This window comes from Syngnathus leptorhynchus, chromosome 9 (genome assembly GCF_054491065.1).
Source record: "Syngnathus leptorhynchus isolate UIUO chromosome 9, UIUO_Slep, whole genome shotgun sequence".
In the NCBI taxonomy this organism is placed as follows: Eukaryota; Metazoa; Chordata; class Actinopteri; order Syngnathiformes; family Syngnathidae; genus Syngnathus; species Syngnathus leptorhynchus.
In genome coordinates this window covers 7400560-7416129 of record NC_141203.1, presented here as the reverse complement: position 1 = coordinate 7416129, position 15570 = coordinate 7400560, and the positions used below count along the sequence as shown (strand labels likewise).

Genomic DNA, 15570 nt, shown 5'->3' with positions numbered 1-15570 from the left:
AATCACAAAACGGTGTATTGAAGGGCAACTAGAAAAGTGGTTCACATTACACTCGAAGGGTTACGATTTCGTTGCATGTGATGCGTGGTTTTCGAACAGTGAGACGCGGTTAAATGTCTAAAGCAACGACGAGTGGTTTAGAGCGAGGAAAGGAATCTGTGCACGTGTGTGCACGTGACGGCGTCGTTGTAGAAAAGACTTCCACGTGGACTTTACTAGCAGTTTGCAGAGAGAAAAAAAGAACACCTCTAAAATGGAGCTTGACGACGGAGCGGCGGTGGGCAGCGACGGCGTGCTCGACTTCTCGCGCTCGAACTTGAACACTCTCGTCTTGAACGGCGTCAGCGACGAGAAGAAAAGGGACACCAAGCAACTGTATTTGAACAGCAATCTGCTGTCCACGCTGCCTTCGTTGGTAACCGACCTTTCCAACCTCCAGTTGCTGGACATCAGCAACAACAGATTGTCGGCCATCGGCGAGGAAATAACGCGGCTAGCTCAGCTCAGGACGCTCATAGCTAAAAACAACTGTCTGAACGAGTTCTCGCTGCCCAAGGGATTCGGCTCCATGCAGCTGGAGGTGGTGAACTTTAGCGGGAATCGCTTTGAGGAGATCCCTCTGCAGTTCACCAAACTCCGGCGTCTTCAGTCGCTGTCACTCGGCGGAAACAGACTGAAAAGTATACCTCCCGAGATTGAAAACCTAACCAGGTAGGTCACTACAAGCGTGCTCGTTGGTAGAAACGTAGTGATGCTGCTATTGCGTCATAGGTGTTGCGTGTGCTGTATATTAACGTAATTTCGTCACTTTTAGTGTATTTCGGGTTCAGAAAGGTCGAGGCCTGTACTGCAAAAGCTACCTTTGTGGATTAGGAGAGGTTACTTCAGGTACGGCTCGGGATTTTCATTAACAACAATCTCCACAATAGTGGAGCGTGTCACCGTGGAAACAAGGGTTGTGAAGTTCACTTGCGATGGACGCACTGACCTTTGACCCACCATTCATCTTTTTTTGTGAGGATACTAGTGCACTAGCTTGTGTGTCATGGCTGGTATTTAATGGATTTTTTTTTGCGTCAAGTAAAACCTAAGAGCTATCATTGTGGATTTTCGAACAGTGAGACGCGTTTATAGAGAAATAACTTATTGAGTTTTCAGTGATTGTCTCTATTCATGGGGCAAAGCTAAATAAAAAATATGGACACAACTAGGGATGCATGGATACTGGGTTATAGAAATGGTCATAATCAGTTGCAGCGTTAAACTGTCATCATGAAACATGTCACCCACTAACATTTCAACTTTGTGCATTTCCATACATATATAAAATACCTTGTATAATAATTAGAGAGTCAGTATTAATCAGATTCAAGCGTACAATGCACATTTTTATATTGCAATGACTACAATTTAAGGACAAAGTTCAATACAGTCCACATGTTTGCGTATCATTTAGTTGTCAAGTAATTAAGCCGCATTCTTCCTGTAATCTGATTTATGACTTGTCTTGATGATTTAAAATTATGCCACACTTGTTTGATAAAAGTTATTGTAGTTTGAATGATGATGCTTTCATTTTTTAGTCATCTCATCAGTGCAATAGTGTGTGGGCAACCTCTAGTTCATCTTGTCTTGAAATGTTAGAAGAGCGTCTATCTCATCGACTAAATATGCAGAAATCAAGTTCCCTTACTGTTTTCAGAAATAACAGCCAGCTGTGTTTGTGTAATACAGCTAAATAATTTCCTCTTTTTTATTTGGAAGCAATATATCTGGTTTCTCTACATGGCTTATTATTTTGCAACGGATGGGGGGGTGATTTCCTTTTTTTTCCCCCACAAAAGCATCTGACTCTAATTCCACTTATGTCAACAACAGTTATTGCAAAACCGTTTTTCATGAGTTGAAAACAATCAGAAAAATGTTGGCCTCTAATTTGAAGTTTATAATTGCAGAATGTTATTCTAACAAAATACAGAATCTTTGAAACTAGGTGAGAGGTCATGGCCGCTTTCACTCGCAGCTTTAAACTCATCTATAAATGACGTCATGAACAGTTAAAAGGACGTCAAGTTTTTAATCCATGTGACGCATTCAACTGCAACGTTATCGATCGATCCATAAAAAGTTTTTTTTTTCCTCCTTGCTCTAATGCAAATTGATTTACCCTTTTTTTTTCTAAATAAAAATAAAATCACTGCATGACCTGGAACTCATAGTTGGAGAGTGTTGTCTGGACCAGTGAAAATCTAATTGTCTTGGCGTTCAGTCGCACGCTTTCAGTGCCCAGTGAAAATTCAGACCGCCACGTCTTTATCACGCGTGATCCATCATGCGGTGCACGAGACATTACTTTAGCGAATAGCACAGGCTAGGAAAAACATGCTTACATTTGATTTTTTTTTTTTGTCTGCGGTGCAAATGTTGAATTGCATAAAAAAGCTGGCCCCTACATAACAGTTCCAAGATTCAAACTTTAGTTTCACCTACTGGTTGATTTTTGTTTTTATGTTAGGTTAATTTGCATGACCAGAGATGAAGTTCACTACGAAAATTGAATTTATTTGCATATTACGGCTCTTGACAATAATAAAGCTGTAATATTTTAGAAAAAGTCTTGTATCACAATATTTATATAATTTTTTTTAAAAAGCGGTGTGTCCTGACTTCTAAATAAGTCAAAAAAACAATCATCAGCATAAATGTCCATTTGAAAGTATTTTATTATCATTCATGTTATGTCTTAATGGAATGTTTTCCTCTCTTTGCTCTTGCAGTCTGGAGTTGCTGTACCTGGGTGGAAACTTCATCTCAGCCATTCCTGTTGAGGTTGCCAACCTGCCCTACCTGAGCTACCTGGTGCTTTGTGACAACCGCATCCAAAGCGTCCCCCCACAGCTCACCAGGTAAATTAACACTGAGTCACCTTCGTCCCACCCAAGTGCCCTCTCCTCACTGGCAACTTTTTATGCGGCTTCAGACTCCACTCGCTGCGCTCGCTGAGTCTCCACAACAACCTGCTGACGTACCTGCCGCGAGAGATCCTGAGCCTGGTGCATCTGCAGGAGCTCAGCTTGCGTGGGAACCCGCTGGTGGTGCGCTTCGTCAAGGAGCTGATGTACGACCCGCCCTCGCTGCTGGAGCTAGCCGGCCGCACCATCAAGAGCAGGAATGTCCCCTACTCTCCGCTGGACTTGCCCTCCCACCTGTTCAAGTACTTAGACCTGGCCAGCAAGTGCCCCAACCCAAAATGTGCCGGTATGGGTCTTATTAATTCATGGCGCAACAAGTTTTGAAATTGTTTATCTTTCCTTACCCACTACCGTTTTAACAGGGGGTTGTAGTCTTTATATCCACTTGAAATTCAATTATGATTTTTGCTGTTTTCAACAGGCGTCTACTTTGACTCGTGCGTGCGCCACATCAAGTTTGTGGACTTCTGCGGCAAGTACCGGCTGCCGCTCATGCACTACCTGTGCTCACCTGAGTGCACCACGTCACCCTGCAGCTCCAACCCGCAGAGCGACGCCGAGTCGGAGGACGAGAACAGCGTTCCCGCCGACCGCCTCCAGAGAGTGCTGCTGGGTTAGGACCTTGCCAGCTCCATCGGGAAATACTAATTGTACACTCTTACGCACAATTCTTACTTTGACACATCTAGTTTGGCTTTAACATAGGCATACAATGTGTTGTTTTTATAATTTAAAATAGTCCCCTGGTTTCTTAATAAACAAGGATCAAGAATTACAACACGGCTTGCCCAGACCATCATGTAAGTTGCACATATGATTATACAAATAAGAACTAGAACTAAAAAAAAAAAAATGCTGGTAAAACCAGCTAAACTGGGGGTGAAAGGTGTTGACACTATTGATTTTAGTAAAAATTAAACTGAATTGAATTCACACAACTGCGGCCAGACTGCAGATGAATGGGCCTATTTTTTTATTTTATTTTTTAAACTACAAATGAATGCTACTTGTTGAAAGCCACCACTACCAGAAAGACATTTGGAACAAATTTGCAATTTTGTTCACTTCAACACTTGTAAATAATGTGCTAATTATTTGACATATCCAAGTTCAATGCTCGATGTATCACAAGATCACTGCAATAGATTTGTAAGACATAATGTAAGCACATTGTTTATGTGTAGATATGCTAACATAAGGATGCAATCAAACATGTTTTGAAATCAGAATTTGTACTTTGAGATTTACGGTGTATCTCCTTTTTAACAGTTTCCTTGATTTAACGCAAATTAGACGAGAGAATGTTACAGTGGCACTCAGACGACAAAATTAATCGCTACTTGCTGATGTCTTTTCAATACTGTTTGTGTTTCATGCAATGTAATAATAAGCCCCCTGAAATGTGACAAGATTACTAGGATTTTTTTTGTGATTTTTTTTAATTTTTAACAAAAAGTGTAACTGAATAATTGCTTTTTTACCAATCATTTTACAATAATAAAAATGAGCTACATATTTAAATAACCTGCAATGTAGCTTGCACTTAGATGTTTTATGTGTAAATGAATATAAGAATAATAAAAGACATAGGCATTGTGTTGGATTGCTTTTATTACAAATGCTATTCTGATTTAAAGAAATCAAACTGCCGGTTTTATTGTGTGTACGTAACGGGTATTTTATTTCGATCATAATAAACTGGCAAATTTCTCTTAATCGTTGTAATGCAAAAATATTGTTTTGGTACCTGATTGTTTTTGACTTGACATGTCACAGTACGTCTGCCTTGGGTTGTTTCTTTTAGATCCCTATTTTTGTCACCCTCTCAAACACATCCACGGCTCCATATGTGCACCAGGCAGTTGGCGACTACTGATTTTTTTAAAACAGCAGCTATATGGATGACATGTAAAGGCCTAGCACATGACAAATTGAATGCTGAGCCTTTACATGTGACACTCATTGTAAATCCAGACTGGCTTACTGTAGATTATAATTGTTTGATTTATTTCCAAACAATAGCGTGTATTCAAGTACATCAGATGGTTTCTGGCATTGGAGGGCCGTCAGAGCCAGCAAGACCTTTTCTGCTCATCAGAAAATAAATTTCATTTGAAATATCTCCCCCCCTCCATAAATATACATTTGATCCAATGTTGTATGTTATGTTATGTTGTATTATGTTATGTTAGTGTATTCATTCAATCATATTTCAGCTATCATGTGTTGCCAGGCTGCAAGAATGAGCCACATCTGACCCCCGGGCCTTGAGTTTGACACCTATGACTTAAATGAACCGAAACGAACAGTTTTGATAACCAATAAGATGTCGAATTTGTGACATTGAGGCCAGCTCGTAGGCATCACGTTGACACGTTCGCGTCCTGATTGGATACGTTAGTGAGAAACTCCGCAACGGTCCGAACGGAAGTTGTTGTCCTGTTGGCGACTTGAACGAGCCAAAAGATCAATTTGTGTAGATCACGCTGGTCTTCTTTCAACCCACAATGGCTGAAGAATAAGAAGCGATTGATCTGGTCGCTGATATAACTACATTGCAATTTTCAAAACGGTCCTTTCCAGAAAAACTGCATCCAGCTCCCGTGCAAGATACCCTGTGAGTAAAAAGTATATTATTATTGTCTTTTTTTTTTTTCTATATTTTTGTGATTTATTTTTGTCATTATTAAATCAATGTTAACGAAATAATTATATTTAAAAAGGAATGCTTGATGGTTGTGCAAGATAGTTTGCAGAACTAGATGCACTAGTGCACGGGCACACCTGTGACAGTGAACCGACTGAATTGTTTTGCTTTAATCTACATCAAATTCGAGTCATGGCATCATCATGATGGTATTAAGAGGTAGATTCATTCAGTTAGGACTACGTAGGACATCGCTGAAGGCCTAGGCGTGAAATGCCATTGGTTCTGGGATGGTGCAATATGTGCGGCAGCACCGTGCGCCATTCAAACTAGAGTTGACTCTGATACTGCTTTGGCATCATCTGGTTCCATTACTTTTGAATTAAAAGTGACAGTTTGATGCTTTACCTTCATGCCACCACAGTGAGCGCCATTATGCAACTAATCCAGTTCCATAGCAACCTGGCTGATTTTTTTTAAATTTATTTGGGTTGGTCTGTCAAACGACTTTTTTTTTTTCTGTCCCACTTGGAATAATTAAAATCACTTGGCTTTGTGGCAATGCTGAAACTCAATGTTGTATCATGTTGATCATTCCATAGCCGGAAACTGTGGTGCCGCCTGCCAGTGATAATACAGTGGAAAAATTGTTACGTTATGAAGGTTTCCAGTTTATACACATCACATGAATACTTCCTTAGGCACAGTCGCACAACTGGGTGAATTCTGCTTTTACAAAGACAATAATGCTCGCCCACTCATAATTCTTATAAAATCATCATAGCGTCGCTGAAGGAACTTTAATGTTGACCTTCATGCAATACCATCTCAATAATTAACCTTAATGTGCTGACTTCTGCTCTGCGTGTCAATGAAATATTCAGGCCGTTAGTAATCTGACCATTGTCACTGCCAGCGGGCCTCTACCAACAGTGGCCATGCACCTGCTAACAAGTTCATCTTATACCTGATCTTCAGGGACACACAATAGCGGTCGACACGCGCTGTATGTAACAGAGACGCTTTTTGTTCCTCAACGGGACACGAGCGTGCTGTCATCAGATCCCAAAGCACCTTGACGCTTGCTCCCATGTCCTTCTTAAACCTGGATTTTAAAACTACTGGTGTTCTGAGTAGACTGACATTATTTTCTGGCCATTAAATTCAAAATCCAATAAATCAAGGTCCCATTAAGTCAAGGTTCTTCTGAACATTCTTTCCTTTGAACAGCTACTCGGTGACATGCTTTCTTTACTATTACTGGTTGTGGTTTGCAGTGCATCATACTGGGAGCTGTTCCAAATATTTTCAATACCATAAGAGATTTTTTTTTTATTGGATACCTTAAGAGACATTTTTATCTGTGTTTTATACATAATTGTGTTCATGTTATGATAATATTTTGGTGTGTCTTTTACAGCTGTGAGCTGTGCTGACACGCCCTCATCAGGAATGACCCAGTGTGTGTGTATGTGTACTCTTGTCTTTGTGTCTTTATGTGGCCCCCATGTTTGACATCCCACCCACCGTTATTGTGTGCACATTGCCACAGTATATCAAAACATTTGCATGACATGATATCATCTTCATAAAATGTTTGTGTGCAGGCATTGTAAATCACGGTGACGTCTTAATAGCGCCATGATGCATCCAAATATTGTTACATCAGCGAATGCACTCACGTGATCTGTGTGTGTGTCTGTCTGTGTGTGTGTGTGTGTGTGTGTGTGTCTGTGTGTCTTTCCATTGCAACAAGCCTATTTATTTACATTGTGGACTCCTACATGTACCACCCTGTCCCCGAGGACTTTCTTACAACCCTTGTCTACCACATGGGCCATCACAATTTAAACCCTATTGGCTAGGGATGTGTGTGAGAGAAAGAGCGAGAGCCTCACACACACATACACACACACACACACACACACACACACACCCATGCGGACACGCACACACCCTTCCTGTGACACACACACACGCCTTCCTCCTCACTAACTCTCAGTGTGGCGAGCTTCTCCTGACAGGAGCTGGTTGTGGAAGGTTTGACGCGTGCTTGGAAAATGTGGGATTCCTATCAAGCGTGGGAATCTAAGGCAAGACCATGCTAGCCGTCACTTCTTCATCCAAGCATGCCAGAGTCGTGTGCCACAGAATCCTCAACGGGACCAGATGTCTGGATCATCCTCAGGTTGGCTTTATTCGTTTACTGCTCCTGATTAAGATTGCTGTGGCTCTTTTGTCATGTAGGTGGACTGGTGAGTTAATGAAAACATGACAAATACTAAATGTAATCCTTCTTAACTCCCAAAATACACAAAATGACAAAATAAATGGAATGCAAGGAATAAAAATGTTTGCTTAAAATCGTTACATACATTGCACTACTGATTTGTTGTGTGCTCCTTGGCCACTTGGGGGCAATATGATATTTAAAAAAAAAGACACGCATGAAGAAGAGTTTCTCACAAGTGACTCTGTAAATAACCGTAGCAATAATGTGTTTTTTTTTTTGCAATGGATAAAGAACTAACTGTTGTCTACATGTGTTGCACCACCATTTGTGGTGAAGTTTAGAAAAGCCTTGACTAATTTCTAACTAATGTTTTAGGAATATTAGTCCAGATTCCTCTTCCAATGACATGTTTTGACTTCCCTCATTTGGGTTTGTATCATTAAACACAACAATCTTCACAAGCAACAACAAAGGCATTACTTCTCATGATCATAGTATCTGGGAGATGGACAATAATATAGCATCTTTATTTTGGTCATTTAAAGCTACTAGTCTTAATCACAGGTGACCAGCAGTGATTTTCATACACTATCAACATCGCACAGTTGGAGCTGACTCCTCAAATCAGATTATCTTCACCCTCCCTCCAACGGGGCGCCATAGGTGCAAAATGCACCACCATGCACCCAGAGATTATCCCCAATAAATTGCATTCTAACTCAGCTTAGAGAATAAACTCATGAAGGGAGCACTGGGCCAGGTGGAATGCCTCAATATTGCCCTCTCAACCCGGATTTACACGAGGCCAGCAGCCATAGTTAATCTTAATCCTGAAAGTGGGACAATTACAATACAGTGAAACAAAGTTGGTTTCTATTTCTTTGATTAAAAAGTCAGACAGGAGATCAGTCTCAAGAGGGCTGCATACATACTGATAATCAAGCCATTTGTTTTCCCACCCTTCCTTCCGATCAAAGTCAGCAGAGGCTTGATTGTTGGATGTCTTTGAAAGATAAAGCTGAAAGTGAATTTTCCTTCCTGATCTGCTCGGAAAATGGCAGGCGCCGACAATCGTAAATGTTAAAACTGTTCAATATTTGTGATGTAGACTGGAAGGGAAGAAATTTGTATCATGACGGTAATATTTTCCTTCAGTTAGGATGCCCTGAAGGATTAAGGACTTGTGTACCACGCTTTAGTCAAACCAAACAGAGCTTGAAAGAGGAAGTAAGCATAAGTGAAAGTTGACGCTATAAAAGGTCTTCCAAAACCAATCCTCAGCTATTACTTGTTATTTGTCATTCAAGAATTTCAAAGAATGTTGTAACAATGACCTCAAAAGCCTAAAATCCCTTGCCGCCAAATATCAACCCACCTTTGTTGACTTCTCCACAGCTCCAAAGTGGGTTTATTGAAAAACGGGGAGGAAATGTCTCTTTCTAGCTGGGGGGGCTTTTCTGCAGGAAGCAGCAGGAGTAGAAGCTAAACTCGGAAAAGTGACGAAAAGGACAAGGACAGGAACTGCAGACATTTCCCAGATATGCCGCTGCATTGTTCTCTCAACACTGTTAATTTAAGTAGGTCACTGTGGGCTGTGCATTAGAAGTTGTTTCTCCACAACATACAAAGATGTTTGACTCTCAGTCAAGATTGAATTACTCCTTTCAGAGATTTGGGGCTGTCTTGTGGGATTTTAGTGTCACATAAGTGCCGAGACTCCATAAACTTAGACAATGAGCAGACATGATGCCTGATACATCATGCTCAGGTAAACGCCAGTCTGAGTCACAGTTTGTGAGTTTCAGTCGAGTTGAAGCCACACGAGCACATCTACATGTCTATGCAGAGAGGGCAGGCGGGTGCAAGTGCCTGAGGGCACCGTCACAAACTGAAATTGCTCAGTCCATGTCTGTGTTTGTCACTCCTACATTTATGTTTGTCAGAGGTACAAATTACAGCTTTGATGTATGTCCCTGTGAGAAACTAAACTATCTTTCACGTACAGCAACTAAGTTATGAATTTGGTTGAAAACTACATTTTCTTTTAGGAACTGTACTGAGAAGAACAGACAATTTTGTATTTGTAAAAGTAAAAAATTCGAATGAGAAGAGCAAGACTAATCTTCAGGTACAAGAAAACCACAAAAATAGTGTAAATTTTACTTCACTTATTTATTTATCACAAATGTTAGTGCTGTGTAACATCAGCTTGTATGAGATTATCAAAAACACTCTGAGCTGTGCACAATAATGATAAACAATATTGTTAACCGAATAACTCACTGGTTCAACTAGTGCTTGCTTGTATTGGATCACAAGTGTCCCTAATAAAATGTTTTAGTGGTTCCTAGGCCTACAATGTGAAAAGTGTGTGTGAGAGCACCACGCTGTGGATGCTACTTGTACAACAATTGGAGAGTAAAAAAAAAAAAAAAAAAACTTTCTGTCTTTTCCCTCCCTTGTCATATTTAACAGGATGTGCACATGAAAGTGGACTGACTGTGGCGAGTCATGGAGCCTGGGTGGAATTGCAGCTTTGACTGTGATTCCCCACTGTGCCTCGGCCACTCGGGGGTTCACAAGCAGGAGAGCATGGAGGTGTTGCAGAGACTGTGCAGCCTCAGTAGGGTAATCATAGCCAATGGCCATATATACGTATATACACACATTATACTGAGGAACGCATGTTCACAGATGGCCGTGGATTCCCCGAGACACTCGCTCTCGCCGGTGTTGAGCGCCATAGTGTGGACACTGCTCTCCAGTGGCATCCTACTGGCTTTCTGCTTCCTGTTCTTCACCCTACGCTTCAAAAACAACAGGTGGCAAAACACTCGCTAAGATCAATCATTTTATCGGAACACTTATTTCTCTTTGACAGTGTTGATCGAAACTTTTTTCACAAGGATAGTAAAGATGTCCAGTCCTAACCTGAATGTCCTGAGTCTCTTCGGAAGTGTCCTCACTTACAGCAGCGGCTTCATGTTTGCCGTGGACTCGCAACCGCACCCTCAGATGGACGCGAGAGCTGTACTACACGTGAGTAGCTCTCAAGCTAATTGAATATTGATTTGATATCTGATATTGAATATTTATTCTTATGTTCTTATGTCGTTCTCATATTATGCAAGTAATTGTATAAACGTAACATGTCCACTCTGTCAGTTAAATATCAAGTGATGGAAAAGCCTTTCAGACTTTTGACCTATATTTGTTTAACAGTACAGTCAGCTAGGTAACCCAATTGTGTCGCTATTTGAAGGTGCACCATATGCTCAGTAAAGTACTAAGATTAGCCAAAAATGTCCACCCTGTCAGCAAGCTTACTTTTTTTTTGCTCTTTGATGTATATTGCCAGCCTGCAGTTCATTTCTATTTAAAAAAAAAAACAAAAAAACAACATAAAAATAAATTTCATTGCTTCCCACAGGCTCGTGTGTGGACCCTCTGTCTCGGCAGCACCATGGTGTTTGGACCCATTTTAGGGAAAACATGGCGGCTGTACAGAGTGTTTACCCAAAGAGCGCCTGATAAGAGAGTGGTGGGTACAGTATTATCATGAAGTTGACCTTTTTGTTAGAACCTTGTTGTTTTATTTTTTCTGCCTTGGTTCTGAGATTGCTATTGTCACAATTTAATTCCTGGATTAAATCAACTTTAAGACTTTTTCACGAGGTCCTATCTCAGTGGTACTCTTTTGCATTTGTACATATCAGATCATCAGAGACATTCAGCTAATGGCCATGGTGGCTCTCTTGGTCCTGGTGGACCTGATGATCCTGACTGCCTGGAACCTCTCGGACCCCATCTGCTGTTCTCGCTCGTTCAATGCAGTCATTAAGGTGGGTCAGATACGGTTGACTTGATGAATATCAGAATTTCTATAAAAGCTGATGGATTTTATTTGTTACGCTTGTGTGTGGTTTTGCCTCTAACCAGCACTATTTGTCTTCATTGTAGATGGTGGGGAAGGAAATCTCCTATTCTTTGTCTCAGCTTGATTCCTGCTCTTCTGCGTACTCGGATTTGTGGGTTATCATTATAGTTGTTAAAAAGGTCAGTTTTGACCCCACTCTCTTCAAATATAATTATTCAAGGGCTCGCTGCATTTAACTTGTAATTTTACTTTTTTGAACTGACCCTAATACATCTTTCTAAATTCCCACCTTGTCTTCATCAGGGGTGTCTCCTGCTCTACGGCACCTATCTGGCTGGCCTGACCAGCAACGTCAGCCACCCTCCGGTCAACCAGTCTCCCACCATCCTCACCGCCGTCACTTTGGTCACCCTCTGTGCCGGTGTGGCCGTCCCGGTGTCCGTCCTGATGCCGTCTTGGCCCAACATGGTCTACAGCACGGTGGCTGGTGCCATTTTCATTTGCACGCTGGCTACCAACTGCATGCTCTTTGTGCCCCAGGTAGGAAACCGCATTGCTTGAGCCTCAATTCGTATTTAGGGGGTGCAAGTGATTCATCACCCCATATACTACTGGGTTTTTGGAATGTGTGTGTGTGTGTGGGGGGGTATATCTCATATTACAAGAAATATGTTTTTATTCCTCATCGCCTTTATGAGCAGCTGACCGAGTGGAGGCATTTTGAGGAGGACCTCAACAACCCGAGTCAGATGGCCAAGTACTTCAGCAGCCCTAGTAAGAGTCAGCCTTCAGTCTACAGTCAGGAAGATGTTTACTTTCTTCTCGGGGAGAACAACTCCATGAAGAAGCTTCTCAACGAGGTGCTACATGGTTTATTTGAACTTTGAACTCTGGGAAGTAATTATATATTATGCTATTTTTATCATTGTGAAAACAAAAACAACTCTAATGGTGACCAATGGTGACCATTCTGGGCTGCAACTCTTGAAGCACTGAGGTTTAACTTCATGATTATTTGCTGTTTTCTAGAAAAATGCAGTGATTGACAGCCTGCAAGAGCAGGTTAGCAAGGCCAAAGACAAACTTCTGCGTTTGGTGTCTGCTAGCCAAATGTTAGAGGAGCCAGAGGTGGACAACCTCCAGTCCTCCTCCACTCAGACCACAGAACTTCAGTCCTGTCAACTTCCAGCTCTACCTCATAGCGACATCAAGTCTAGACTCTCAGGCCTGCCACCTGTCTCCCCTCGTCACATCGATGCTCCCTCGTCATCTGGTGGTTCGGGATTTTATGATCGTCCCCCTTTATCGTGTTCTGTAACCCCCACTGCTGCCCCATCTCCTCTTTCTGGTGGATTGAATGCAGACCCGTGTGAGTCCATAGCAGAGGACCCACTCCAGTCTTCTGGATTTCATAGGACAGCAGAGGAGACGGCTGACTTTGTCACCTCCCTACAATCCCCCAGACCTTTGAACCCTTTTGAGGTTGAAACTTTAAGCAATGGGCCAACATCCCCCTTGGGACCAAACGCCAGACCAGCTGGTTTTATTAGTAGCGAAAAGTTGCAAGAGATCCTCCAAGAACTCAGTGTGGATACGGTCTTAGAAACTGTTCTAAAATCTGCAAAGGGGCCTTCGCAAAGCAAATTTAATGAGGACTCCTCACTTTCACCCCTCTCTCTGCGGACACCGTGTTCCCCCAAATGTCCTTTAGTCTTTCACTACCCCAGCATCTCCCCCTATGCCATGAGGAAACGTCGACCGCCCTTCCGCTCGCCCAGACGTAGTTATACGCCACCGTGTCTTCACGAAAAGAGGCGGATTAGGGATGTCCGTCAGAATCGAAAGAAACACCTGAAGGACAGCACCATAGTGATAGTAGATAGTTCCATCCTCCCTGTTCCCAACTGCAACCTTGACTTACAAGATGAAGAAGTGGGAAGTATGGCATCAAGGCCTCGTGGGCGTTCTCCAGAGGACGTGGATGAATCTGACATAGGGATGGGCTGCGACATCCAGGAGCACGCCCCCAGAAACAGCGCGGACCCCCGCGAGTATTGTGATTCGGACTCGAGCAGCTCCACAGACTATCACTTCTACCACCGACCCTATTGCGACTCCTGCTTGCAGCGAGGCTCGCTGCTGTCCTCGGACACCTCAGACTCCTCAGACAGCGAGTATGAAGGTTACGACTTCTACCGATCTGCACATCCGGTGGTGTTCAAGGAAGACCTCAAACCCACGTTTGTGTAAAGACAAGCAGGGTTTTCACTGAATTCACAAGATTTAAACATACACCCAGACGTAATGAAGCTCGTCTGCATTGAATGCTTTTGACAGCATTTTACAGAGATTTGACTGAAATCATGTATGATGCTCTCGTGTCTTACTAATTTACAAAATGTTTTGATACAAGCTTTGGTTTCTATTTCTCCCTTTTGGAACACCAAGGCCAAGATACTAAATCAGAAAGTTTGCACGCTTGATTAAATACCTTTTTTTTTTTTTCCCCCCCAATTCACATGGGGCTAAAGAACACAAGTCCCAGTGACCCTCAAACACTCGGCTGATCTTACGTAAGCCTCCTCTGCATGAAGAGATCAACACTAAGTGTACAAACTGCCAGGAGGCAGAAACCGAACTGCGTTTCTATGCCTCTTTGCTCTTTGCCTTGTTACACTGTAATCATGTTTTTCTTACATATTTAATAAATATAACAAATATGAATATATGTGTGTATATGTATGTTTAATTTACATATATACACACACATATATTCATATTTATATTTAAAAAAATATATATATACAAGTCCGTTTGTTTTGGTTTATTTTGGTCCCTGCTGTATCTCGCATTATTTATACTCAGTTGCCTTATTTCTGGGACACAACTTCATTCATTCTGCATATTGAAGCACTGAAGGGCAGAATGGGAGGAATTCTCTTTGTAGTGTAGAACAGAGGCGATACAAACCACAGAAAAGGCTCTCTGCCAGCTTTCGTGTGTGGGAGGATAGACCAACTAAGATTAGCTTGTAACAATTTTTATATGAAGGCCACTGGGACATTTAAAGAGGAATGGTTAAGTAAAGACAGCTATTGGGATACACCCACATAGATGTGCAAACTTTGTGTGTACATGAATAATTCATTTCCACATCTTAATCGCTCTTCTATACTAAAAATAAATAGAATCGATTCCTGGTTTGATGTTTTACCAGGGTTTTAAAAGTCAAGGTTTCAATAACTGCTAATAATAACTGTCATCAGTAATGATCACTTCATATCTTTTCCCAGGGTTTTTTTTAAGCAGGGAACATTTCATCTGTAGTCTGTCAAATACGATAACCAACTAATTCCTGGTATTCTCTGCAGGTCAGTAAATATATTCCCCCAGAATGATTATTTGATACAACTGAGGAGAGAAATAAGTGGCTCCTTCAATAAATGCTTATTTTTTTCCATAAATGCCCATTGGGCCTCTAAGTGATTCAATGAAAGCTCATTCTCAAATAATGTAGATGTCTCCTTCAAATAAAGACATTACTATCTTGCCGTTGATTAAATATATGCTTACTTGGCCACAATTTAAAACAATCTAGTAGAGGCTTGGTTTAAAATAGATGCCTCCTTCGAGTAAACACCTAGTGCTTGCTGAATTTCAGTATATAAATGACCCTGGGGCCACAGTTTGAGGAACTAGCCAACAAGATGTACATGACATGTCAAGGAATGCAATCTCACAAACAAAAGAATGCTTATTGTTGTATTTAAAGTTCCGTTTATGCGCTCAAAATTCTAGAAAGCCCCTCTTTTTGAATGCGTTACAGTTTCAGCCTTTGCAA

The 15570-nt window shown here is 41.6% G+C and overlaps 2 protein-coding genes across 5 annotated transcripts; both read left to right on the top strand.

The window, feature by feature from the left end:
- Window positions 1-29: 29 nt before the first annotated feature.
- Window positions 30-4568, top strand: lrrc58b (leucine rich repeat containing 58b). The gene is made up of 4 exons (XM_085921105.1): window positions 30-711; window positions 2778-2906; window positions 2981-3258; window positions 3394-4568. Exons 1-4 carry the CDS (start codon window positions 254-256, stop codon window positions 3588-3590), a joined length of 1062 nt encoding a protein of 353 aa, XP_085777231.1. The 5' UTR covers window positions 30-253; the 3' UTR covers window positions 3591-4568.
- A 769-nt stretch (window positions 4569-5337) lies between these two features.
- gpr156 (G protein-coupled receptor 156) lies at window positions 5338-15301 on the top strand. Of its 4 annotated transcripts, none has more exons than XM_085921236.1 (12): window positions 5338-5589; window positions 7040-7087; window positions 7644-7807; window positions 10328-10480; window positions 10547-10674; window positions 10759-10891; window positions 11283-11393; window positions 11569-11694; window positions 11813-11908; window positions 12033-12269; window positions 12431-12589; window positions 12759-15300. In XM_085921236.1, the coding sequence occupies exons 4-12, from the start codon at window positions 10364-10366 to the stop codon at window positions 13977-13979; spliced, it is 2328 nt and encodes a 775-aa protein (XP_085777362.1). In that variant the 5' UTR covers window positions 5338-5589; window positions 7040-7087; window positions 7644-7807; window positions 10328-10363; the 3' UTR covers window positions 13980-15300. The 4 variants fall into 4 exon arrangements, with proteins under 4 accessions (XP_085777362.1, XP_085777363.1, XP_085777364.1 ...); XM_085921237.1 differs by having other exon boundaries at window positions 7376-7807; XM_085921238.1 differs by lacking the exons at window positions 5338-5589; window positions 7040-7087; window positions 7644-7807 and having other exon boundaries at window positions 10407-10475; window positions 12759-15301.
- Window positions 15302-15570: the final 269 nt, after the last annotated feature.

Bases quoted from the DNA above. Each gene is read 5' to 3' on its own strand.
- lrrc58b (XM_085921105.1), top strand. From the start codon at position 254: ATGGAGCTTGACGACGGAGCGGCGGTGGGCAGCGACGGCGTGCTCGAC. The intron at 2,907-2,980 runs GTAAATTAACAC...ATGCGGCTTCAG, and splicing joins GTCCCCCCACAGCTCACCAG to ACTCCACTCGCTGCGCTCGC. The intron at 3,259-3,393 runs GTATGGGTCTTA...TGTTTTCAACAG, and splicing joins CCCCAACCCAAAATGTGCCG to GCGTCTACTTTGACTCGTGC.
- gpr156 (XM_085921236.1), top strand. From the start codon at position 10,364: ATGGAGCCTGGGTGGAATTGCAGCTTTGACTGTGATTCCCCACTGTGC. The intron at 11,394-11,568 runs GTGGGTACAGTA...TGTACATATCAG, and splicing joins GAGCGCCTGATAAGAGAGTG to ATCATCAGAGACATTCAGCT. The intron at 12,590-12,758 runs GTGCTACATGGT...GCTGTTTTCTAG, and splicing joins TGAAGAAGCTTCTCAACGAG to AAAAATGCAGTGATTGACAG.